The 19,304-nt window shown below is 39.9% G+C and overlaps 2 protein-coding genes across 3 annotated transcripts; both read left to right on the forward strand.

Moving 5' to 3' along the window:
• The first annotated feature begins 249 nt into the window (after window positions 1–249).
• Window positions 250–4,577, forward strand: loxl5a (lysyl oxidase-like 5a). 2 transcript variants are annotated; one of them, XM_061737142.1, is made up of 7 exons: window positions 250–1,252; window positions 2,331–2,439; window positions 2,978–3,115; window positions 3,269–3,425; window positions 3,547–3,642; window positions 3,737–3,852; window positions 3,961–4,577. In XM_061737142.1, exons 1-7 carry the CDS (start codon window positions 394–396, stop codon window positions 3,965–3,967), a joined length of 1,482 nt encoding a protein of 493 aa, XP_061593126.1. In that variant the 5' UTR covers window positions 250–393; the 3' UTR covers window positions 3,968–4,577. The 2 variants fall into 2 exon arrangements, with proteins under 2 accessions (XP_061593126.1, XP_061593127.1); XM_061737143.1 differs by lacking the exon at window positions 3,961–4,577 and having other exon boundaries at window positions 3,717–3,817.
• A 4,743-nt stretch (window positions 4,578–9,320) lies between these two features.
• mydgf (myeloid-derived growth factor) lies at window positions 9,321–18,963 on the forward strand. Its single transcript, XM_061738290.1, has 6 exons — window positions 9,321–9,551; window positions 11,693–11,743; window positions 11,846–11,907; window positions 12,269–12,350; window positions 16,287–16,359; window positions 18,843–18,963. Exons 1-6 carry the CDS (start codon window positions 9,390–9,392, stop codon window positions 18,920–18,922), a joined length of 510 nt encoding a protein of 169 aa, XP_061594274.1. The 5' UTR covers window positions 9,321–9,389; the 3' UTR covers window positions 18,923–18,963.
• The last annotated feature ends 341 nt before the right edge of the window (window positions 18,964–19,304 follow it).

Consider the following 19,304-nt stretch of genomic DNA (forward strand, 5'->3'; position numbering starts at 1 on the left):
ACCTTCCACCTAATACCATTGTTTTGTATTACTCTAAGAAAGGTCTTCTGCCTGTTTGCGAGATAGAGTTGAAAATGTCAAAATGCTGTATTAAAGGAAGGCTAAAACTTTTATTCCTTGTCCCCCCCTGGATTTATTTTCTAAAATGTTACTGTTTATTGTCCCCCCCCCAACTATGAAACGGGATTTTCCCCCCTGAGCTCAACGATAGTTTAAACTCACGTTAAGCAATCAAAAACCTCCCAAAAACCAAGGCCCACTCCCTTCCACCTCAAGGGATCTGCGTAATTACGCAACGAGGTCAAAACACCACCTTACCAGCAGCGATGTCCAACTCAAATGTTCTTCGTTGACGTCTTGCAGCCATTCGCGTAGCCAGAATCCGAGTGAACCATGGAGAAGTTTGGGTTAGTTTTGCTTTGCCTCCTTCACATCTGCTTGGTCAGCGCGCAGCATCCTTCACGCGTGCCCGTCGGTCCGTGGAGACACCGGATCCAGTGGCAGAACAACGGCCAGGTGTACAACCTGCTGACCACCGGGACCCAGTACCGCTCACCTGCGCACAGCGGGAGGCGCACGCAGCTGTTACTGACGGCGACGAACACTTTTAACCAAGTGAACCCACCTGCTGCTGCCCACGGTAGAGCCACCAAAACCAGAGTTGTGAGTTTCGAAGCGGGAGCTGAAGGTAACTCGGTGGAAAATGACCACATTCAGATGGACAAGTCGGTTCTTGGAACCCAAGCGGGTGTTCTCGCCACGGAGTGGCCCGTTACGCACAGCCAGTCTCTAGCCACCAGGACTGATGATGGAGGCGGTTCAGCCCAGGCTCCGTCCAGCGGCAGCTTTCAGGAGTTTTCCGGCAGCGGGGTCCCCGGGGGAGACCGGACTACACCCGGGGACGAGTCTGTGGCGTTGCGGGCCAGTGCGTCCCCGCTGGGACTCACTGGAACGCAACGCCCGCAAGTGAGTCCCGGTCCGGACGCGCGCAGTGCGCACCGGCAGCAGGGAGCGCGCTCGCTGGCCGGAGACGCTCCAGAGGACAGGGTTTCCCCCATAGCCATGCCCAGCAACGCTGTAGGTGAAATATACACTCCGAGAGGCCAGGATGCAACAGGAGACCCGCGGGATCCGCACAATATTCATCACAGGAATTCCGTTTTCTATAATGTTTACGCACCAGACCGCAGGAACAGGGTGTCCTCGCACCCTCCGCCAGGGCCCGGCCACGGAACCAGGTTCTTCCTCAACGGTGAGGCGAGCACACATAGCATGCTTGAGGTTGTTGTTTTTTTTTTTTAATGTTCTTTGCTGGTTTTTTTTTTTTTTTTTCAATGTCGCCCACATTTTTTCTGAGACACTGATACAAATATTGTGCTTGATCTAATTGAAAAAATAAGTCAACTTTTCACATGAGATTATTATGTAGATCAAAAAAGACTAGTCTTTGTATAAACTACTTAATTTTTTGTATGTAAATAATACATTTTGCAAGTACAGTCAACTTAATTGTGTTAAGTTTACTTTAGTTACCAAAATGAATTTTGTACATACTAACAATTAAGTAGTTTATACAAAGACTAGACTTTCTTGATCTACATAAAAATCTCATGTGAAAAAGTCACCTTAATTTTTTAAAAGTAGATCAAGCAAGATAATTTTTACTGTGGTTGTTCTACTTAAACAAATAAAGCATGTTTCATCTAAACGTTGGTCAATCTGCCCAATAGATTAAAGTTGTTAAAGGAAAAGTGAATACAACAAGATCGTTGCTTGTTGTTTGTGTGTAAATGAAAAGATTGCCTGGGATTACATAAATACTGCTTGTTAAGGAAAAAATGCACAATGTCTTGTTTTTTGAACAAATGCCGATTAAGTTCAAAACTAGATGTATTCATGTAAAGCAACAAACTTCATTTTTAATTGTTAATATCACAGATTTAAATATGTTATATTTACATGCGCTTAGATGTATTTTTTTCAGTGTACACTATAATTTAATGAGTGGTAGCTATAAGCTCCATTATGATAATAGTGATGAAAAAAATCTAATATTTATAGTTTTGGATGAAGCATCTTTCATTCAGCTGGCTGTGTCAGCAGCTTAGGTGTACTATGGTATTCATGTTTGAAATATTAAATCACATCAAAATGAAGTCACGCCAGGTGTGTTTTTACATCATGTACAGCAGAATATATACATTTTATGATGATGATGCGATTATACAAATGTTGTCACATGGATCCTATCACGTAACTATATCGGATGAAGTGGATAGTTCAGTCCCACTATGTACAGATCATTCAGGGTTTTTTTTCTTTTCCTCCAGGTCTTCCTGACCTGATACCTGACCCATACTACATCCAAGCAGCCTCCTACATCCAGAGAGTGCAGATGTATGCACTTCGCTGCGCTGCTGAAGAGAACTGCCTCTCCAGGTGCACTGCCTTATCTGACTTTAGTCTTCAAATAATAAGATATTCAAGATTCAAATACCAAGATTTAAAAATGACTAAGAAAAGTCACAACCATAGAGATGTGTAAAGAGGAGAAGATATCAGGTAGGGTTCATCTGAGGCTGCCGCATTAGGAAGCGTGTTGGCCTCTGTCCCACTTGGAGACTACAGCTGAGTGACAGAATGGCTGGACACACACCTGGCAACTGTCCGAGATTTTCTCCTCTGATCTGAGCAGCCACTTTGCCAAGGAAAATAAACTCTGAAATGAAAGCCAAGGAATTTCAGAAGTAAAAGAAATAACCCACTAAAGGAAGACCTGAGTAAATCACTCTCCCTGCTGAGGTCAGCGAGCAACAGGGGGAGTTCAGTGTGTGGTGAACTGTGTGTATGGGGGACAGCGGGATGTGATGAGGACGTGGGACAACTCAGCGCCAGCTGTGCACTCAGTGTTTCTGTAAGTGTCATGGTGAAAATACAGGAGGTGATGTTGGCTCCTCTTCGCTTTCTATCCATACAGGTCTGCATATCACCCAAGTGTGAAGGACCTCGATTACAGAGTCCTGCTGCGTTTTCCACAGCGAGTGAAGAACCAAGGAACTGCAGACTTCCTCCCAATGAAACCCAGACATGAGTGGGAATGGCATAGCTGTCACCAGTAAGTTCATTATAATTCACATATGTACACAAAGACAAGAGCCAGTCCCCAAGAAATGTGTAGATGCTGAGGCCTGTGGTATGTGGGTTAGATATGATCAAATAAAGATACAACTTGTCATGTTTGTGCGTGTGCACATATGTCTCTTTTCAGGCATTACCACAGCATGGAGGCCTTCAGTAACTATGACTTGCTGGATGTCTCCACTGGACAGAAGGTTGCTGAAGGACACAAAGCCAGTTTCTGTTTGGAGGACACATCATGTGACCCAGGGGTGCGACGCCGCTTTGCCTGCACTGCTCACACACAGGTCTGCAGCTTCTTATTCATTTGTTCGTTGACTTGTATGTGCATGTATGTGCCAAACAAACAAACAAACAAACAAAAAACACTATACAAGTAAAAACTTAACATGTCTGGGTTGGTTTTAGGGTCTTGGTCCTGGTTGCTATGATACGTATCATGCCAACATCGATTGCCAGTGGATCGACATCACCGATGTGCCACCTGGAAACTACATTCTCAAGGTTGGCTTCCCGAACTGATCGACTGACTTATCTCAGCAGAATTTAAGGTCAATTGTAACACTTACATTTCACAGCTTTTTCATCTGTTCTCCAGGTGACAGTGAACCCCTCTCAGCTCGTCCCAGAGTCTGATTTCTCCAACAATGAGGTCAGGTGTGACATATGGTACACAGGAAGCTACGTCCAGGCGAGACACTGCAGGATTGTTATGTAAGTCTAAAGATACAGTTATCCATAAACTTATAAATATTCTTTATAAATTATATCAGAACCAAAACAAATAAACTTAATCTCTGATGCTTACTTTATGTTTCACAGGAGCTGACCTGCTGAAGACAGAAACCTTCACGCATAAATCTGTTCTTAAAAACCTCTTGCTGCTCTTCATGTACAGCTGCTGCTGTTGTTAAGCTCTTTGTCATGACAAGTCATCCTTAATTTATGTCATATATTATGTTGGAGTGTCAGCCATGCTGGCTCCATGCTTGGTTTTATTATTTGTGTGGACATGAATCCTTTTAAGATTTTTAAGACAATGCAAGACTGTTCTGTTAACTGCATGTATGCAGCACAAATAAGAAAGAGTTCATGCACATAAAGGCAGCTGTACTGTGCTGTTTTTAAGGTAATGTGTATGCGTGAATTGGTGCATATTTGGAGAAAAACTGCTTTCCACCATTCTTCTTTAAATTAAAAGTATTTTTCTAAAGACAGTTTACACATCCTAATTTTAACCCTGAAAAGATGTGTATATGCTTGTACAACAACATGATAGTATGCCCATTAATAGCAAACAAGCTGAGGAGCATTTTATTGTTGGGGTGGGACATTTCTTAAATGCTTTTGGAGAAACAAATCTCTGACACACACCTGTATTTATTCCACTTCTCATATCTATGTCTATAAAACCGGAGCAAAATAAATACTGCATCACACCATGAGCTCGTTGTTGCACGTTCGTTGTGTTGTGTTACTGCAGAGGGAAAAACATTTATTCATCCAGCAAAAACTCCACGTGAGGTTATTTGGGAATGTCTCGCTTTATTTACACCCTGTCAATGCGTTTAGAAGGCACGCTGTCTGGCAGGGGTGTGGAAGTGTCTAAAAACCTGCCACAGCTATTTATTTCTAAATACCTTTTTACCATTTTCGCTCCGTGTTAATGGCGCTATTGGCCGTGCAGCACAAAGGTATTGATTGGCCTGCAGTCCTGTAGTGTTAAATCAAGTTGAAAAGCTGGGGTGGGGGGTCATGTTCTTTGAAGTTTTTTTGTTTTGTTGCAGTGCCACATTTCATTTCCAAGCACTCTATTTGACCAGCTGAGGAATTCATTAGCTGCAGCAAAGTAAACCTACAAGGCTTTCGAAACTAGACATGACCACTGGAATGGTTTCTTTTTTCCTAGACAAACACCTTTTGCAAGAGTGTAAGAGTTTCTTTGCAATTTTTACAATAAACGTTGATAAAATAAATTAACAAAAAAAAAATTGGGGTGTTTATGGTTGAACATGCAGGCAGATGTGTTATTATGTCTGATGGCCACGTCAGGTCACAGCCAGTCACTAACTTCTACGTGGTGATGGTGAGTCTTCAGCCAAACGCAGTACTCGTCTTTCTAACCAAACATGACTTCTCTCTTTATCCCTCCCTATCTTTGGTCAAACTGCCATTTAGAGGTGAGCCACTGAAACAAATCTTAGCGTGACAGCAGGTCAGGGCAGAGCCTCCTCCTGCTGCCGCAGGCTGTTTGCTCAGGGCAAGCCGACGTGCTAAGCCTGCGGGGCGTGAAGGATGTGCAGAGTTGCTGGCTGTCCCTTCTGGAGATGACAAGGAGGAGAGAAATTCCACAGATCCAAATGATGGCCAGGAAAACCCAAATGCAAACTGCTGACGTCAGTGATTCTTCGACTGAACCATTCTTATTGTGGGTTAACTGTCTGTGAAGCTGTGCCCAAAGGGCTGATTGTCTGAGGCGTCCAGACAAAAAGTGTCAGTGTCAGTTTGTTTCTTGTAAAAAAATGCAAAGAAAGCAAATACTATCTTCAGATGAAGCAAAATATACCTCCAAGCTTTCTTTATTGAGTAGTGAAGCAAGATCCCTGACTTGTTTTAAAGCTTTATTAACTGGTCTTCTGGTCACTTTGGGGAAGCAAAACAGATACAACATTGATCATGAAATCACAAAGATATCCTGGCAATTAACACAGAAACATTAGCCGTAACACAGAAGGACTCTTTTCCAGCTCCTCAATCTCAGTGTGAATCCTCATTTCTGCTGGATTTCCTACACCATCCCACTCCCAGTGTCACTGGTGTGAGAAATATTGTTGTTTGGCCACAAGTTAGCAGTATGTGGCTGCAAGATCAATACCTTGTTGTCACAGATTGATTAGGAATGAGATCCTGGTAACTTATTTGTGTCACATTCGAAACGATACTATAAATAATGAATATATCGTCAGAATCACTGAGTGAGCCCTGTAGGTTTATCAGTTTGTGAAACATGTATACTTAAGATCAAATTTTTTTTTCAATTTAGGATGAATTATAATAATACAATAAGGCATATTACTGTTAATCAATAGTAAAAATTCAAAAGCCAGGAACAACTAACATTAGAGCTTTTTATTTCTAGCTTACATCACACTCATTGTGAAGTCATAGGGATATAATAGTATTATAGTTTAGATATTGTTTCAAATCTCATCTCTGGTGACCCCTGAAGGAGTTATTTTCTTACTTCAAAATAAAGCTCTCACTCTGCTCAAATGAGCCATACTTCAGAGGTCATTTGTGCTTGGACATGGACTGGATTCTCTTGACTGAGTCTCCAGTTTTTCAGGACGATAACTGATGTCTAGCTCAGTAATTTGATGTACATTTGGACAAAACATTACTCTCTTAATGGCCTTGATGGGGAAATATGCTCAGGTTGCAGAGCAGTGACACTGTCCTCTGAAGCACCATATAAGAGATCACACATTACCTGTAACCTAAACTTTTATGTGAATGTGGACAAAAATGAAATACAATTACTTGATTAGCAATTCTAGTCTTACTTATACTTCTTTTGTCTCTAGTTAAGCTGTGGACATCTGGTAACAATTGTTCTTTTAGCTATAATCTTATCATGGGTTGTGCATTTTACAATCAAGATCAAGTCGTATTCACCCTCCACATATAAGTTTGACTGACCCTGGGCTTCAGTGTGAATGAATGGATAAATAATGAAATGATCAGCCAGTGATGTGAAATCCCTCTGTTACTCAGGTACCAAGAAATCCTTCACTGTTGTTTTTTGCTTTGACCATGCTGGCAGGGTTTTTTCCACGCACGGAGCCATACCAGTTTAATAGGAACTGTTTAAAACCATCACAGATGCCAAATTAACTCTATATATATGCACATTTGTGTTGTGTAAACCCACTGGATTACTGAAGCGTTGTTGTGTCCACCTTCCTCCCGTGTAAAGTCTTGAGTAACAGTTTGGGTCATTATTGAAATGATCTGGCGTCAACCTGATGCCAATGTTCTCCTTCTATGTTTTTAGCCAATATTTATTTTGCGAGAATTGTTTGCCTACAGCAAAGACTGGAGGTTACTTAAAAAGACGGGAATGACTAATTTCATCAATATTTTCTCCCCTTTGACACAGCCATTCGTCTGATGTCAAGAAAGTTTAAGCAATATTGAGAAAGATCAACAGCTCTCCCATTTTGAATGTGAGCATGGTTGTACTTTTCTTTTTAGAGTTGTGTAAATATCTTACTTGTGGCGTGTTTGAACACGTCCTGCCATTAATTGTGTCATTGTGTTGTTTTTGGGAGTTAGTGGGATTTGGCAGAAAGGTTCCTCAATGAGGAAGAAGAGGTGATGGAGGAGAGATGAACAGAAACAGGTTTACAAGCTGAAACCTCAAGTTGTTTTGGATCTCAATCTTGTTTTAAATGCACATATGGTTTTATGGGTTTTGCACATGCGTGCCAGACAATGTTTGGGTGTCTCCCCTTGCACCAAACAAGTTAATCCATCAAACTTCGTGGGGAACATGCTTCATGGCTCCAGAGACATAAAAACACACATATGTGCAGACCTGAGAAAGCTGCTGTCTCCTGTAAAACAAATACTGTGGGGAAAAGGAGGGATCAATGTGAACACTATTTTAGAGGGGAAAGAAAGTTTAATGTTTTCTTCCAGGTCTGAGAAACTGTGTGAGACAAAGTTACTTTTTCCCAACAATTTACATGTGTTAATTAAACTTTAATATTATGACCACAAGGCACAAGTTCCTATAGTACGTCAAGGTTTGTGTGATTAAATAAGAGACATTTCTAAATGTGTTTAATTTGTTTGGAGAGATCTGTAATGATTCAAATGCACTCTCTTCATCAGATCTATGGATTTTTATTTATTTTAAAACTAAACAGTAATACTTCAGTGACGTTTACGCTTCTGTTAAACTGCAGGAGTCAAAAATTACTGAGTAAACGAAAAAGGGAACTGAATCCTTTGGGAGAAATCTTGTTCATGATTTCATATTACAATTACTGCAACAATAATGTGCAGTTACATTTCCTTAGCAGTCTTTTCTTCTTTTTTTCAGAAGTGTTTACAAGAGAACAGTAGATTTCAAGCTTAAGGCTAGAAATTCAAAGGAGCCCCCTACTGTAACTATCTTATTAAGTAAAGCAGCTGATTAGGTTTGCTAAGGTGTTATTTGCATTGATGATTTTTATTAATAATGACAATAATAATAATAATAATAATAATAATAATAATAATGATAATGATAACGATAACGATAACGATAACGATAATGATAATGATAATAATAATAATAATAATAATAATAATAATAATAATAATAATAATAATACATTTAATTTATAACGCACTTTATATTTAGTAATCTGAGTGCTACAGAGCAGAAAAATAAAACATGACATTTTTTTAAAGTATATATTTAAAAACAGAGCATATAAAAGATATATTTAGCTATACGCTTTCTTAAAAAGCAGCATTTTAAAAACAGCCTTTTAAAAAAAACTATCCAGTTAAATTGCACCATCCGGATAGATTGAATTTGGTTGTGGTTGTTTCAGATGTTCTTGTCCAGTTTTGTTCTTACATCCGTTCCCTCAGATTCCTGCAACTAAACTTGGATGTACATTCCAATAAAGGTTAGGATAAATGATAACATGCCTCTGAAGTTTGACTTTTTGCACCATTACAATACTTATAGGCAACTAGTCATCATATCTTCTGCTCTCTGAAACACATGTTAATGCTCAATAGTACACATATATGGTTCTTTAATATATTTGCATTGTATTAAGATGCATTCATTTTCAATGGCTTTTATCCTTAATGGCTTTTCCCCCCTTAAATTACTTTTACTTTTATACTTTAAGTAGTTTTGAAACCAGTACTTTTACTTAAGTAAAAAACTTGAGTTGATACTTCAACTTCTACAGGAGTATTTTTAAACTCTAGTATCTATACTTCTACCTGAGTCATGAATGTGAATACTTTTGACACCTCTGCAAAAATCTAAACCTTTAATGCAGAGCTGTCTCAGTTCAGGAGAATCTGTAGTAGTTTTGTTGTAGTGTAGTTTTGGTTGGAATGTGACGCAGCCAGTCTGACGACATCCGTAGTCGCCGGGGCAGCGAGTACCTCGGGTCGCCGTTCACAGCACCACACCCCCCCCTGCAGTCTATGAGCACCACACATCACAGGAGGAAGAGATGATTAACCTGAGGGATTCCTCTGTCGTTAACGCGATGTTTTTTCTTTTGTGCATGTTGATTTCAGTGTCTGTGCCAGTTGAAGCTTCTTCTGCAGACACGAAGACGGTGGAGTTCAACGTGAAACCGGGAGGAGTGCTGCATACTTTCGCTGAGAGAATCGTGAGTCTTTCATATACTACTTACTGTGTATGACACAAGGCATTTTCAGTATAAACACGGCCTTAAATAGCATACAGATACACGTTTAAAGTTATCCTAATCAAAACGTCTGTCCTTCTCCGTAACTTTTATAGGATCATGGAGTAGTATACTTTAGATTTTTGTATCTGATACATCTATGTTTAAAACGATGGCCGTATAAGCTAAGATAATAATGTTTGCAATCCGTGGATATTTTTTAAATATTGAACTTTTGTACATTGTCATTTGTGATCATTTTTAAATATTTAGACAAAAAAAAACTTCCTATTTGATATCGGATTTGGTCGCGGTGTGATGACGACACAGCCTGTGAGAGGCTGACACGTCGCGAGCGCCACAACTGCTTCATTGATTGGATGAGACTTTTCAATGAAATGCTTTCTTTGTTTATACCTTTAAACAAGTGCCTTTACAAGTACTCTCTCGTTTAATATTTCATAGTTTTATGTTCATCTATAATTCTCAAGTAGTTTTAGAAATTGGAAAAAAAAATCTAAAATGCAAATTTAAGAGTGTTTTTATTTCCCCCACACCAGTAATCAAGCAGGAAACAAAAAGCAGGAAATGGCAGGAAAATATTATTTGTCACAAATGCCAGAAGTGAAAACATCATTGTGCAGGTTAATTTAAATGCCAAATGATTTAAGAATTTAAGATTTAATTCTATATGAATGCTGTTGCAGTTCTATGTTACTGTAATCAAGGTTAATACAATGTTGAAAACATTACAATCATATATATATATATATATATATATATATATATATATATATATATATATATATATACATACGTATATGTATATGTATATGTGTGTGTGTGTGTGTGTGTGTGTGTGTGTGTGTGTGTGTGTATACAGGATTGTCTCAGAAAATTAAAATATTGTGATAAAGTCCCTTTATTTTCTGTAATGCAATTTAAAAAAAAAAAAAAAAAAAAAAAAAAAAAAAAGTCATACATTCTGGATTCATTACAAATCAACTGAAATATTGCAAGCCTTTTATTATTTTAATATGGCTGATTATGGCTTACAGTTTAAGATTAAGATTCCCAGAATATTCAAATTTTTTGAGATAGGATATTTGAGTTTTCTTAAGCTGTAAGCCATAATCAGCAATATTAAAATAATAAAAGGCTGGCAATATTTCAGTTGATTTGTAATGAATCCAGAATGTATGACATTTTTGCATTACAGAAAATAAAGAACTTTATCACAATATTCCAATTTTCTGAGACAGTCCTGTGTGTGTGTGTGTGTGTGTATATATATGTATATATATATATATATATATATATATATATATCTTTACTCTTCTACTTTTGCAAAAAACCCTGCTAAATTGATCCCGCCCAGATGAATCATTGTTGGACTTGTATATCACAATCGTGTCAGAACTCAATAAGAAGTGGGTCGGTGTCCTTACCGACTTATCGCAGTGGCTTTTCAGCCTATGAGCGCAAAAAAATGTTCTAAGCTTCAGATCAATAGACTATTGCTCCCTGCATGGCTGTGTCATGGCCTCAAACCGAACGTGAAATTTCGGATGGTACGAAGGTTATTATTGATGACATTCAAGAAAAAAAAATACAAGGTTAAACCGTGCTGCAGGGCATAAAATGAAAATGAATGAGCTGGCAGCAGCCTGCATAGGTAAACATGATACTTTCTTTTGGCTCAGAGGGCTTTACTAAGCTTTAAACTGTAGTCCTGAAGAGGAAGCAGGGAGGTAGTAGTGTGATGATATGGCACTGCATGGGTGCCAAAGGTGTTGCGGAGATGGGAAGCCAAGCTGACCACTTCATGGTCTCCAGAGGTTTAGCACAAGACAGATATTATAGCATGGTAATGATCCCGAGCACACTGATAAAACCATGTAAGAGTTAGTATAATTTAATAATTTAACATTTAATAGCAATAGAGCAGAGGTAGAGGTAAACTTCTGTTTAAACTGTAAGTAATGTCAAACACATGTTTGGTAGGTAAGCACTCAACACTGACACACTAGAGAAAAAAAAATACCAATTAACTCCAGTTCAGAATAAATTATTGATAATGATATTATTATAAATGCTCTAAATTGCACCTTGTTTTGTTTCAGGGAGACTATGAATGCTCATTCACTTATGCCTCACAAGGGGGAACCAATGAGGTGAGTCTCTCTGCCTCCGTCTCCATCAGGCTCCAGCATCATTCTGGTTATTACTGATCACAGCAGGTCAAATGCTAAAAATATCCTTCTGTTTCAAAACAGCAATGGTTGATGAGTGTGGGCCTGAGCGATGACGACAGACTGTTTTCTTGCTCTGTGTGGAGGTGAGTGCACACAGTCCATGACACTAGAGGCCATTAAACTGATTTGCGCTCATTTCCTGGATACTGATTTTAACCTTAAAACATGCCCTCGCCTTAAATGGGTGCTTACATTTTGTTCTCATAAGTCACTATGTGTCTTGCGGCGTAAACAGATGTGGGGCCTGAATAATACCTGCCCACACACTCGCGCCCAAGATACCGAAGCTGTCTGTCTTCAGCAGTGACCCTGATGTTGTTATCTCAAATATGGGACAGAAGAGGAGAGAAACTTCTAACATTGTAGATAAAATGTTCTCGTTTGACGTTGAGATAATTAGCAAATGCATAATGTTGACGGCTGTTTCTTTTTCATCTCTGCCAGGCCGCAGGGGAAATCATATCTGTTTTTCACTCAGTTCAAGACTGAATTGAAGGGAACCAAAATTGAATATGCCAATGCATACGTAAGTATAAAGAAATCCCCTTAACTTAGCTTTTCTGGTCCTCTTGGTCCATCAGCCAACAGCTGAATACTAATATAAGTTGAGATAATTATGGGTTTTATTGTTATCTGCTACCCAGTCAAATATAAGGAACTAAATACTGACATCCAGCCACTGAATATAAGAATGAAAGTAATTTCAAACAATGTGGCCTCCGACATTTGCCTTACCCCTCTTTCAAATTTCAGCGTAGTCTTTCCTACTGAGATTACTCCACAAGGGTGCAGCTTATAAATAAAGAGAAATGTTTAATTTCTACACATCAGTATTGCAACATTGCAGAGGGCAGACTGCCACAGGCCGCTGGTTTAACACGTTGCACCGCAGACCCTCTGAGGAGGAGACAGGCTGGCAGAATTTTTACTGATTTTGTATTTATATTCATCGGGTGTAGAGACAAAAGTTTCTTATTCCTGAGTATCTGCTCAAAGTTTTTCAATCTACAAAAAATAACGAACCAGGCAGCATTGCACTGGCAATACTCACGAGAGGTTCAGGAACAGAGTTTGACGCAAAGGTTTCTGTGCTGTAGTTTCTTATGTTTTCACTTTTCCACCAAGAAGGTGTTTGATAAAATTGAGCTTTCAGAGCCTTTACTTGAATCCTGATGAAAAAAACAAGCGCTAATATCACTTGTAAGCCTCTATCCTGGATAAACATGTAAATTAAGGGCTTGTTGCATTAGTGCTTCAGCACAATTGTAAAGTAACTCTTGCTTGCGTAAACATGAGACTTCTGTCTCAATGAGCTCGGGGGAAATCTAACAAAGTCTGACAACAGTTGCACCATAAGGATTATTGATAATAAAAGCAACCAGTTTGTCAGTTATTTTATATTCATATGTGTGTATATATATATATATATATATATATATATATATATATATATATATATATAAAAAATGTATACCTCCATTTTTGCGTTTAGAGTTGTCCGATGTCTCATCATTTGTCTTCAGGATTCACGTGTATAATTCCTAACTAATTATCCTGTCAATTACAGCACATCAGTCTTTCCCAGATACAGCAAAGCAGATACTAACCATGATACTACCTCCACCGTGTGCCACAGATGGGATGTGGTTCTCACCTTATCTTAATAGATTAATTTTTTTCTTCTTCCATTCTTCAAACACTAAACTTAGTTGATTTGATATTTCCAACTCAGACCAGTGGCTTTCTCTTTATAGCCATTTAATTAACCCTGATGTTGTTCAGCAATCTCCTGCTATTCGACTTGTGATCTTTAGCCGAAGCGCGAGTCCTTTGGTTGCATAGAAGTTAGTCGAGGTACATTTGTGACCTCACAGACCTTGTGTAGGATTCACACTAAAAGTGCACGTAAACCCAAACCCGAAAATGGCGGGCGCAAAAAAAAAAACGTGTGCACGCACACCTGCACGCAATGTTCGCTTTATAAATCACAGTCCAGCTGGAAGGGTGCGCAGGTGAATTCGCCTCATATCCCGCCCTCTACACGCCCACTTCATACCATAAATGGGCAATCCAAACTACTTTATGACTGTATTTGCATATAAATGACCTTGCTGAGCATGCGCAGCGGCTTCCTGCAGCCTGTTCCTGCTGTCAGGATGAATGAGACGTGTCGAGCTGGAGTTCTGCCGAGTTGTCCTACCGCGGCAGAAAATACTACCGTACGATCCCCGTTTCTTTTATCTCAGTTTCTTTTTTTTCAAAGGCTTTTTCATGCAAATAGACGATTTAACAGCAGGAAGTCAGAATGTGCTTCCACATAGATCCATGTGTACGACGCTTCGGCGGAAGAAAAAAACCTGTCAAATCACGCTTCCACATAGATGGATAGATAGATAGATAGATATATAGAACTTTATTCATCCCCGAAGGGAAATTCAACTGTCCAGCAGCTCATCAAAACACAAAAAACAACCACACTTCAGACAATGAAAGCACATTAATATTAAAATAAACATGAAATATAAGGTTTAAAAATAGCATATAAAGTGCGAACTAAAATATAGTCCAGTCGTGGCAGAGGTGAGTGTGTGTGTGACTGAGTTCAGGAGGAGTTAAACAGTCATATTGATGTGGGGACGAAGGATCTCCTGAATCGCTCCGTTCTGCAGCGCAGTGAGCGGAGCAGACCGCTGCCGCTGCAGCTCCTACCTGCAAATGCAGGTAGGATGATTTGACAGATGAAAATACCCTGTCACATCACGCTTCCACATAGATCACGCTTCCACATAGACATCAACATTTATCTATTTGGATGCGTGATCTGAAAGGGTATTTTCATCTGTCAAATCATCCTACCTGCCAATATCTATGTGGAAGCGTGATGTGACGGGTTTTTTTCTTCCGCCGACGCGTTGTAAAGCATAGATCTATGTGGAAGCACATTCTGACTTCCTGCTGTTAAATCGTCTATTTGCATGAAAAAGCCTTTGAATAAAAAAGAAACTGGGATAAAAGAAACGGGGATGGTACAGAACACTGGCTTGGGTGTACATGGATCTATAAGTCTGATATGTGATGACATTAACAGTATGACATGAATCTGGCTTCATTTCACCACCTCACCGCCTGCGTCGCCAGTTCCCCATATCTTAAGACTGTTCCTGCGGGAGGGTCAGGGTTGGCGTAGGGATACGCACATTTTTCGGTTCGTTTTTTCTTTTTAAATCCCAACCTTTGCGTAGAAGGTGGCTTGGGCATCTTTCAACTCCTGTTTTGTGCGCAAGCAAGCTTTATAAATGAGGCCCCTGGGCCGTGAAGTTTTCTCCATCCGCGGGGGTCAGGTGGAGTCCAAACTGTCTAGAAGTGGTTTTGTTTGTTTGCTTGTTTTATAACAGTTCTTCTGAGGTAAATGGAAATCATACCCGACACACTTCAAAGCACCACCATAAATTATGAAAAATGTTCATTTCAGTTACTGATGCACACAACGTGAAATTTGTTTGTTGTTTTTTTTACTCTCTGACATTTCAAAACCCCCAAAAACACTCTTCATATAAAAGCAGCAACTTCTCAGATTTCTGAGGATGGAATCAGATAAAGGATTAATAAGCTATTAAAAAAAATAAGCTCCATAGATGCAATTACCAAACTCACACCCAGTAAAGTTTTTGCTGCTGAATATTTGTAGCTTGATTGTCTTTGTAGTTGTTTTTGTAGCACCACCTCACATCCACTTCTGAGAGGCAGAACGTCCCTATCTGTCCACAAAAAGATCATTAATTTAAAAACCCATGCTGCTGCTTGCACCTTATTACTTCACCACACACCCTACTCTCCAATATTAATGATACTGTCTCCATGGAAACCCATTATGATTTTTTGGGTTTTTTTATGTCCCTGTGTCTTCATACATCCATTGTCCTCTAACGGTCGCCTGAGTTACATCTCAGCTGGTACCAGCTTTACAAGTTGAGACTGGTGAAAGCAGTGCTTGGTGGAAGGTCAGCGTCCAGACTTGGCGGCTCAGCGCGGCTCGGTGGCCCGGCGGTGGCCTGCTGGTGTCTGAGGCGCGGCCTCCTCTCTCCGGCAAGGACGCTGCTCGCACCTGCGTCATTAGTGCCAGCACGTGTTCCCTCCTCCTGCTCTGGCTCTGCGCCCTGCAAGCCAAAGACAAATGCATGGAAAATAACTTTAATAAATGACGGGGTATACACAAACAAACAGACAAACACGCCTGCTTATTAGCAGCTCCCCCCCCCCACCTGTACATGGCAGCATGTCCTTGACCTGGCTGCCACCTCTCCCAGCTCTCTGGAAGATGGCCTCGAAAAGTTTTAGAAAAAAACTAATGTGTTCTGTGTTCCCTTTCAACCTTTTGTTATCATTCCTGTTCATTCTATTTTCTTTTTTTTTTCTACCCCCTCCTCCTCCCCCTCCTATTCCATCATGCCTGTATCTCCAGTCACAGACGGCAGCAGGAGGACAAAGTGACGTGCCTTTGAAGCCGGAGGAATTTACCGTCGGAGAGTCAACAGGTGAGAAATTGACTGGGTCTCCAAGTGTTCAATCAACCCAACCACATCCATCTATTTATCTGCCCCCTCCCTCTCAGAAAGACTCCCCCACTCCCTTCCACCTTATCGCAATGTTATCATCATGTTGCAATTTCCCTGCTGATTCCCCTCCAAAGCACATGCTCCAGCTGCGGCTGGGGTTTCATTTGTCCCGGCGGTATTATTTGTTGTTATTCAGCGTCTATACAAATCCCCACCGCGCCTTCACTTCCACGCCGTGATTAGCAGGATTTGACAAGTCGCCTCGAACAGCAATTTGCTCCAGCTGTCATTTTTAGCAGATTAGACGCCATACAACAGAGGCTTAGAGACTCCGATGACAGATTTAAGGATAATCCCGTCACCGGGAAATGCTTGCAGCCACGTTTTCCAGGGATAGAGCGCTTAACGCGCCGTAGTACAGGATGGAAAAGGCTTGGTTACCTAGCCGGAGACGCGCGCTGCCGCCGGCCTCCACCAGAGGGCGCTGTTAAGGTCTAGATGACTGAGCAGCATCACCTGTAGGGCGGGAAACTACGGTGTTGATCTGCCTAAGAAAACTGCACGCTGCTACAAATGCAGAATTAAAAACCCTGCATTTTTGTTTAATTCGTGTTTCTAAATTGTAATTGTGCGCAGTTGTTATTGTCTCTATGTTTACTCCAATGAATCTATGGTTTCACTACCTCTGAAAATAAGCATGAACTGTTAAACGTTTGTAGTATTTGTCGTTTAGCTGAGGCTGTGAAGTTATGGTTATATTCGGATCATTGCCGGGACGTCAAGTGAAGGAAACGCAGGCAAAAGAAAGTCGTCTGAAAGCTTTATTTGAGTGTTCAGTTGGTTTTTATCATAAAAACATACCGTATTGGAAAACAATAACAACCTAGCAAATGTGAGTAATAAGAAAAACAGTGGGCCGAGCACATAGACATATATACATAGACGCCGCATCTACTGTGGCTGGACGTGCCTATAGGTCCGCCATCTTGGTACAGACCACTCGCCACGGCAATGCATTACATCTATGGAGGAGCGGCATTTCTACACACACAAAAGTGATCATAAATGATGTTGTGAAGCTAATTTCACGTGATTTGTTTGTCAAACGTCACACATTACAGACACACATAGATAAAACAAAAAGAAAAGAAAGAAAAGAACCCAGAAAACGTTCAATGTTCAGGTCTTTATTTACTATACAAGTATTTACTATATAATTGTTTCTATTGCCATTACTATTATTATTAATGTTATATTATATTAACATATATATTATAGATTATACACACAGTTTGGCATTGACAACCACCATTCCAACCTACTGAAAGTGGTGGTGTCTGTGTTTCTGCACCACATTGCAAAAGTCACCTCACTCAAATACCAGAGTGGTAGCACAAGAAAGAAACTGTGCAAAACCGTTCTCTTTCAGGGGTTTTAGCTAGAATCTGTGAAAGGCTTGTATTATACTAAAGATAGAGATATAGAGATATAGATAGATCGAGATATAGAGATAGATAGATAGAGATGTATAGATATATATAGACATATGTATATATATATATATATATATGATAGTATACATTATATTTATTATAATCATCTAATGATGATAGTGATATAACAATAATAGAATGTAATAGCAATAGTAACAATAATAATTCAATGTTAATATAATGTTAATATATAATATAATATAATATATATGTATATATAATATATGTTAATATAATATAATATTAATAATAATAGTAATGGCAATAGAAACAATTATATAGTAAATACTTGTATAGTAAATAAAGACCTGAACATTGAACGTTTTCTGGGTTCTTTTCTTTCTTTTCTTTTTGTTTTATCTATGTGTGTCTGTAATGTGTGACGTTTGACGAACAAATCACGTGAAATTAGCTTCACAACATCATTTATGATCACTTTTGTGTGTGTAGAAACGCCGCTCCTCCATAGATGTAATGCATTGCCGTGGCGAGTGGTCTGTACCAAGATGGCGGACCTATAGGCACGCCACTTCAGTGGGCGGCGGCATTCAATGCGGCGTCTATGTATATATGTCTATGGCCGAGCAGGGTTCCTACCACAAGTAATATCACCGCCTACTGAACACTGATCACTTTGACAGTAACCACGATCAAATTATACATAATTTTAAAGCCGATTAAAATGAATTGAACCATTACTCGATGTGGAAATGGTATCAGTGCGTATCGTGTCACCTGATAAGCGTATTACAGGTTTAGGCGTCTAAACGTGAACATTTTAACTGGATGTACACTTTGATTGGATGCTCGTCTTCTGCGCTCCGACTCAAACTCTGTAACAGATGCTGCTGTAGGTTTTGATGCCTAGTGTTAAGACTCCAGCAGCTATTATTGTTCCAACTTACACCTTTGTCCCTGTTCGCTGTTGCTGTCTGACAATAATTTGCTCTCTTTTGTGACGACTTCCAGTGACTCACAATGATGGAAAGTTCGGCGCTCAGCTCTCCAAAGTCACCGCCATTGGACGGACGCGACACACCGAGCTGTGACCGGTCAGAAGTCGGCTTGGAGGGGGATCTGACATCACATTGTATGTCAGATCAGTAGTTATGTGTTCTTTTGATTGTTTGTTTTTTTAAGCCATAGCATGTTCATTGTAATTAAAGGGGGTTTAAAACAGCATGGCATCCATTGGGGGTTCAGCTCCCCCAGTAGAAACACTGTATTACATTTAATCTAGCAGGGATTCTTTAGCCTTGGGTAATCCTGAAAGAGAACGTGAGTAATCCCTGATATCATCACGGTACACGCGTTAACAAGTAAAACTTCCTCTGTCTTGATCTGATCTGAGCTGCTAGTTAAAAAGAAAGTGTTTGTCTCCATCGCTCTCTCTGTGTTTCGGTTCATCTACATCATCCCCAGATAGCTGTA

Source organism: Cololabis saira, chromosome 13 (assembly GCF_033807715.1).
Source record: "Cololabis saira isolate AMF1-May2022 chromosome 13, fColSai1.1, whole genome shotgun sequence".
NCBI classification, from domain to species: domain Eukaryota; kingdom Metazoa; phylum Chordata; class Actinopteri; order Beloniformes; family Belonidae; genus Cololabis; species Cololabis saira.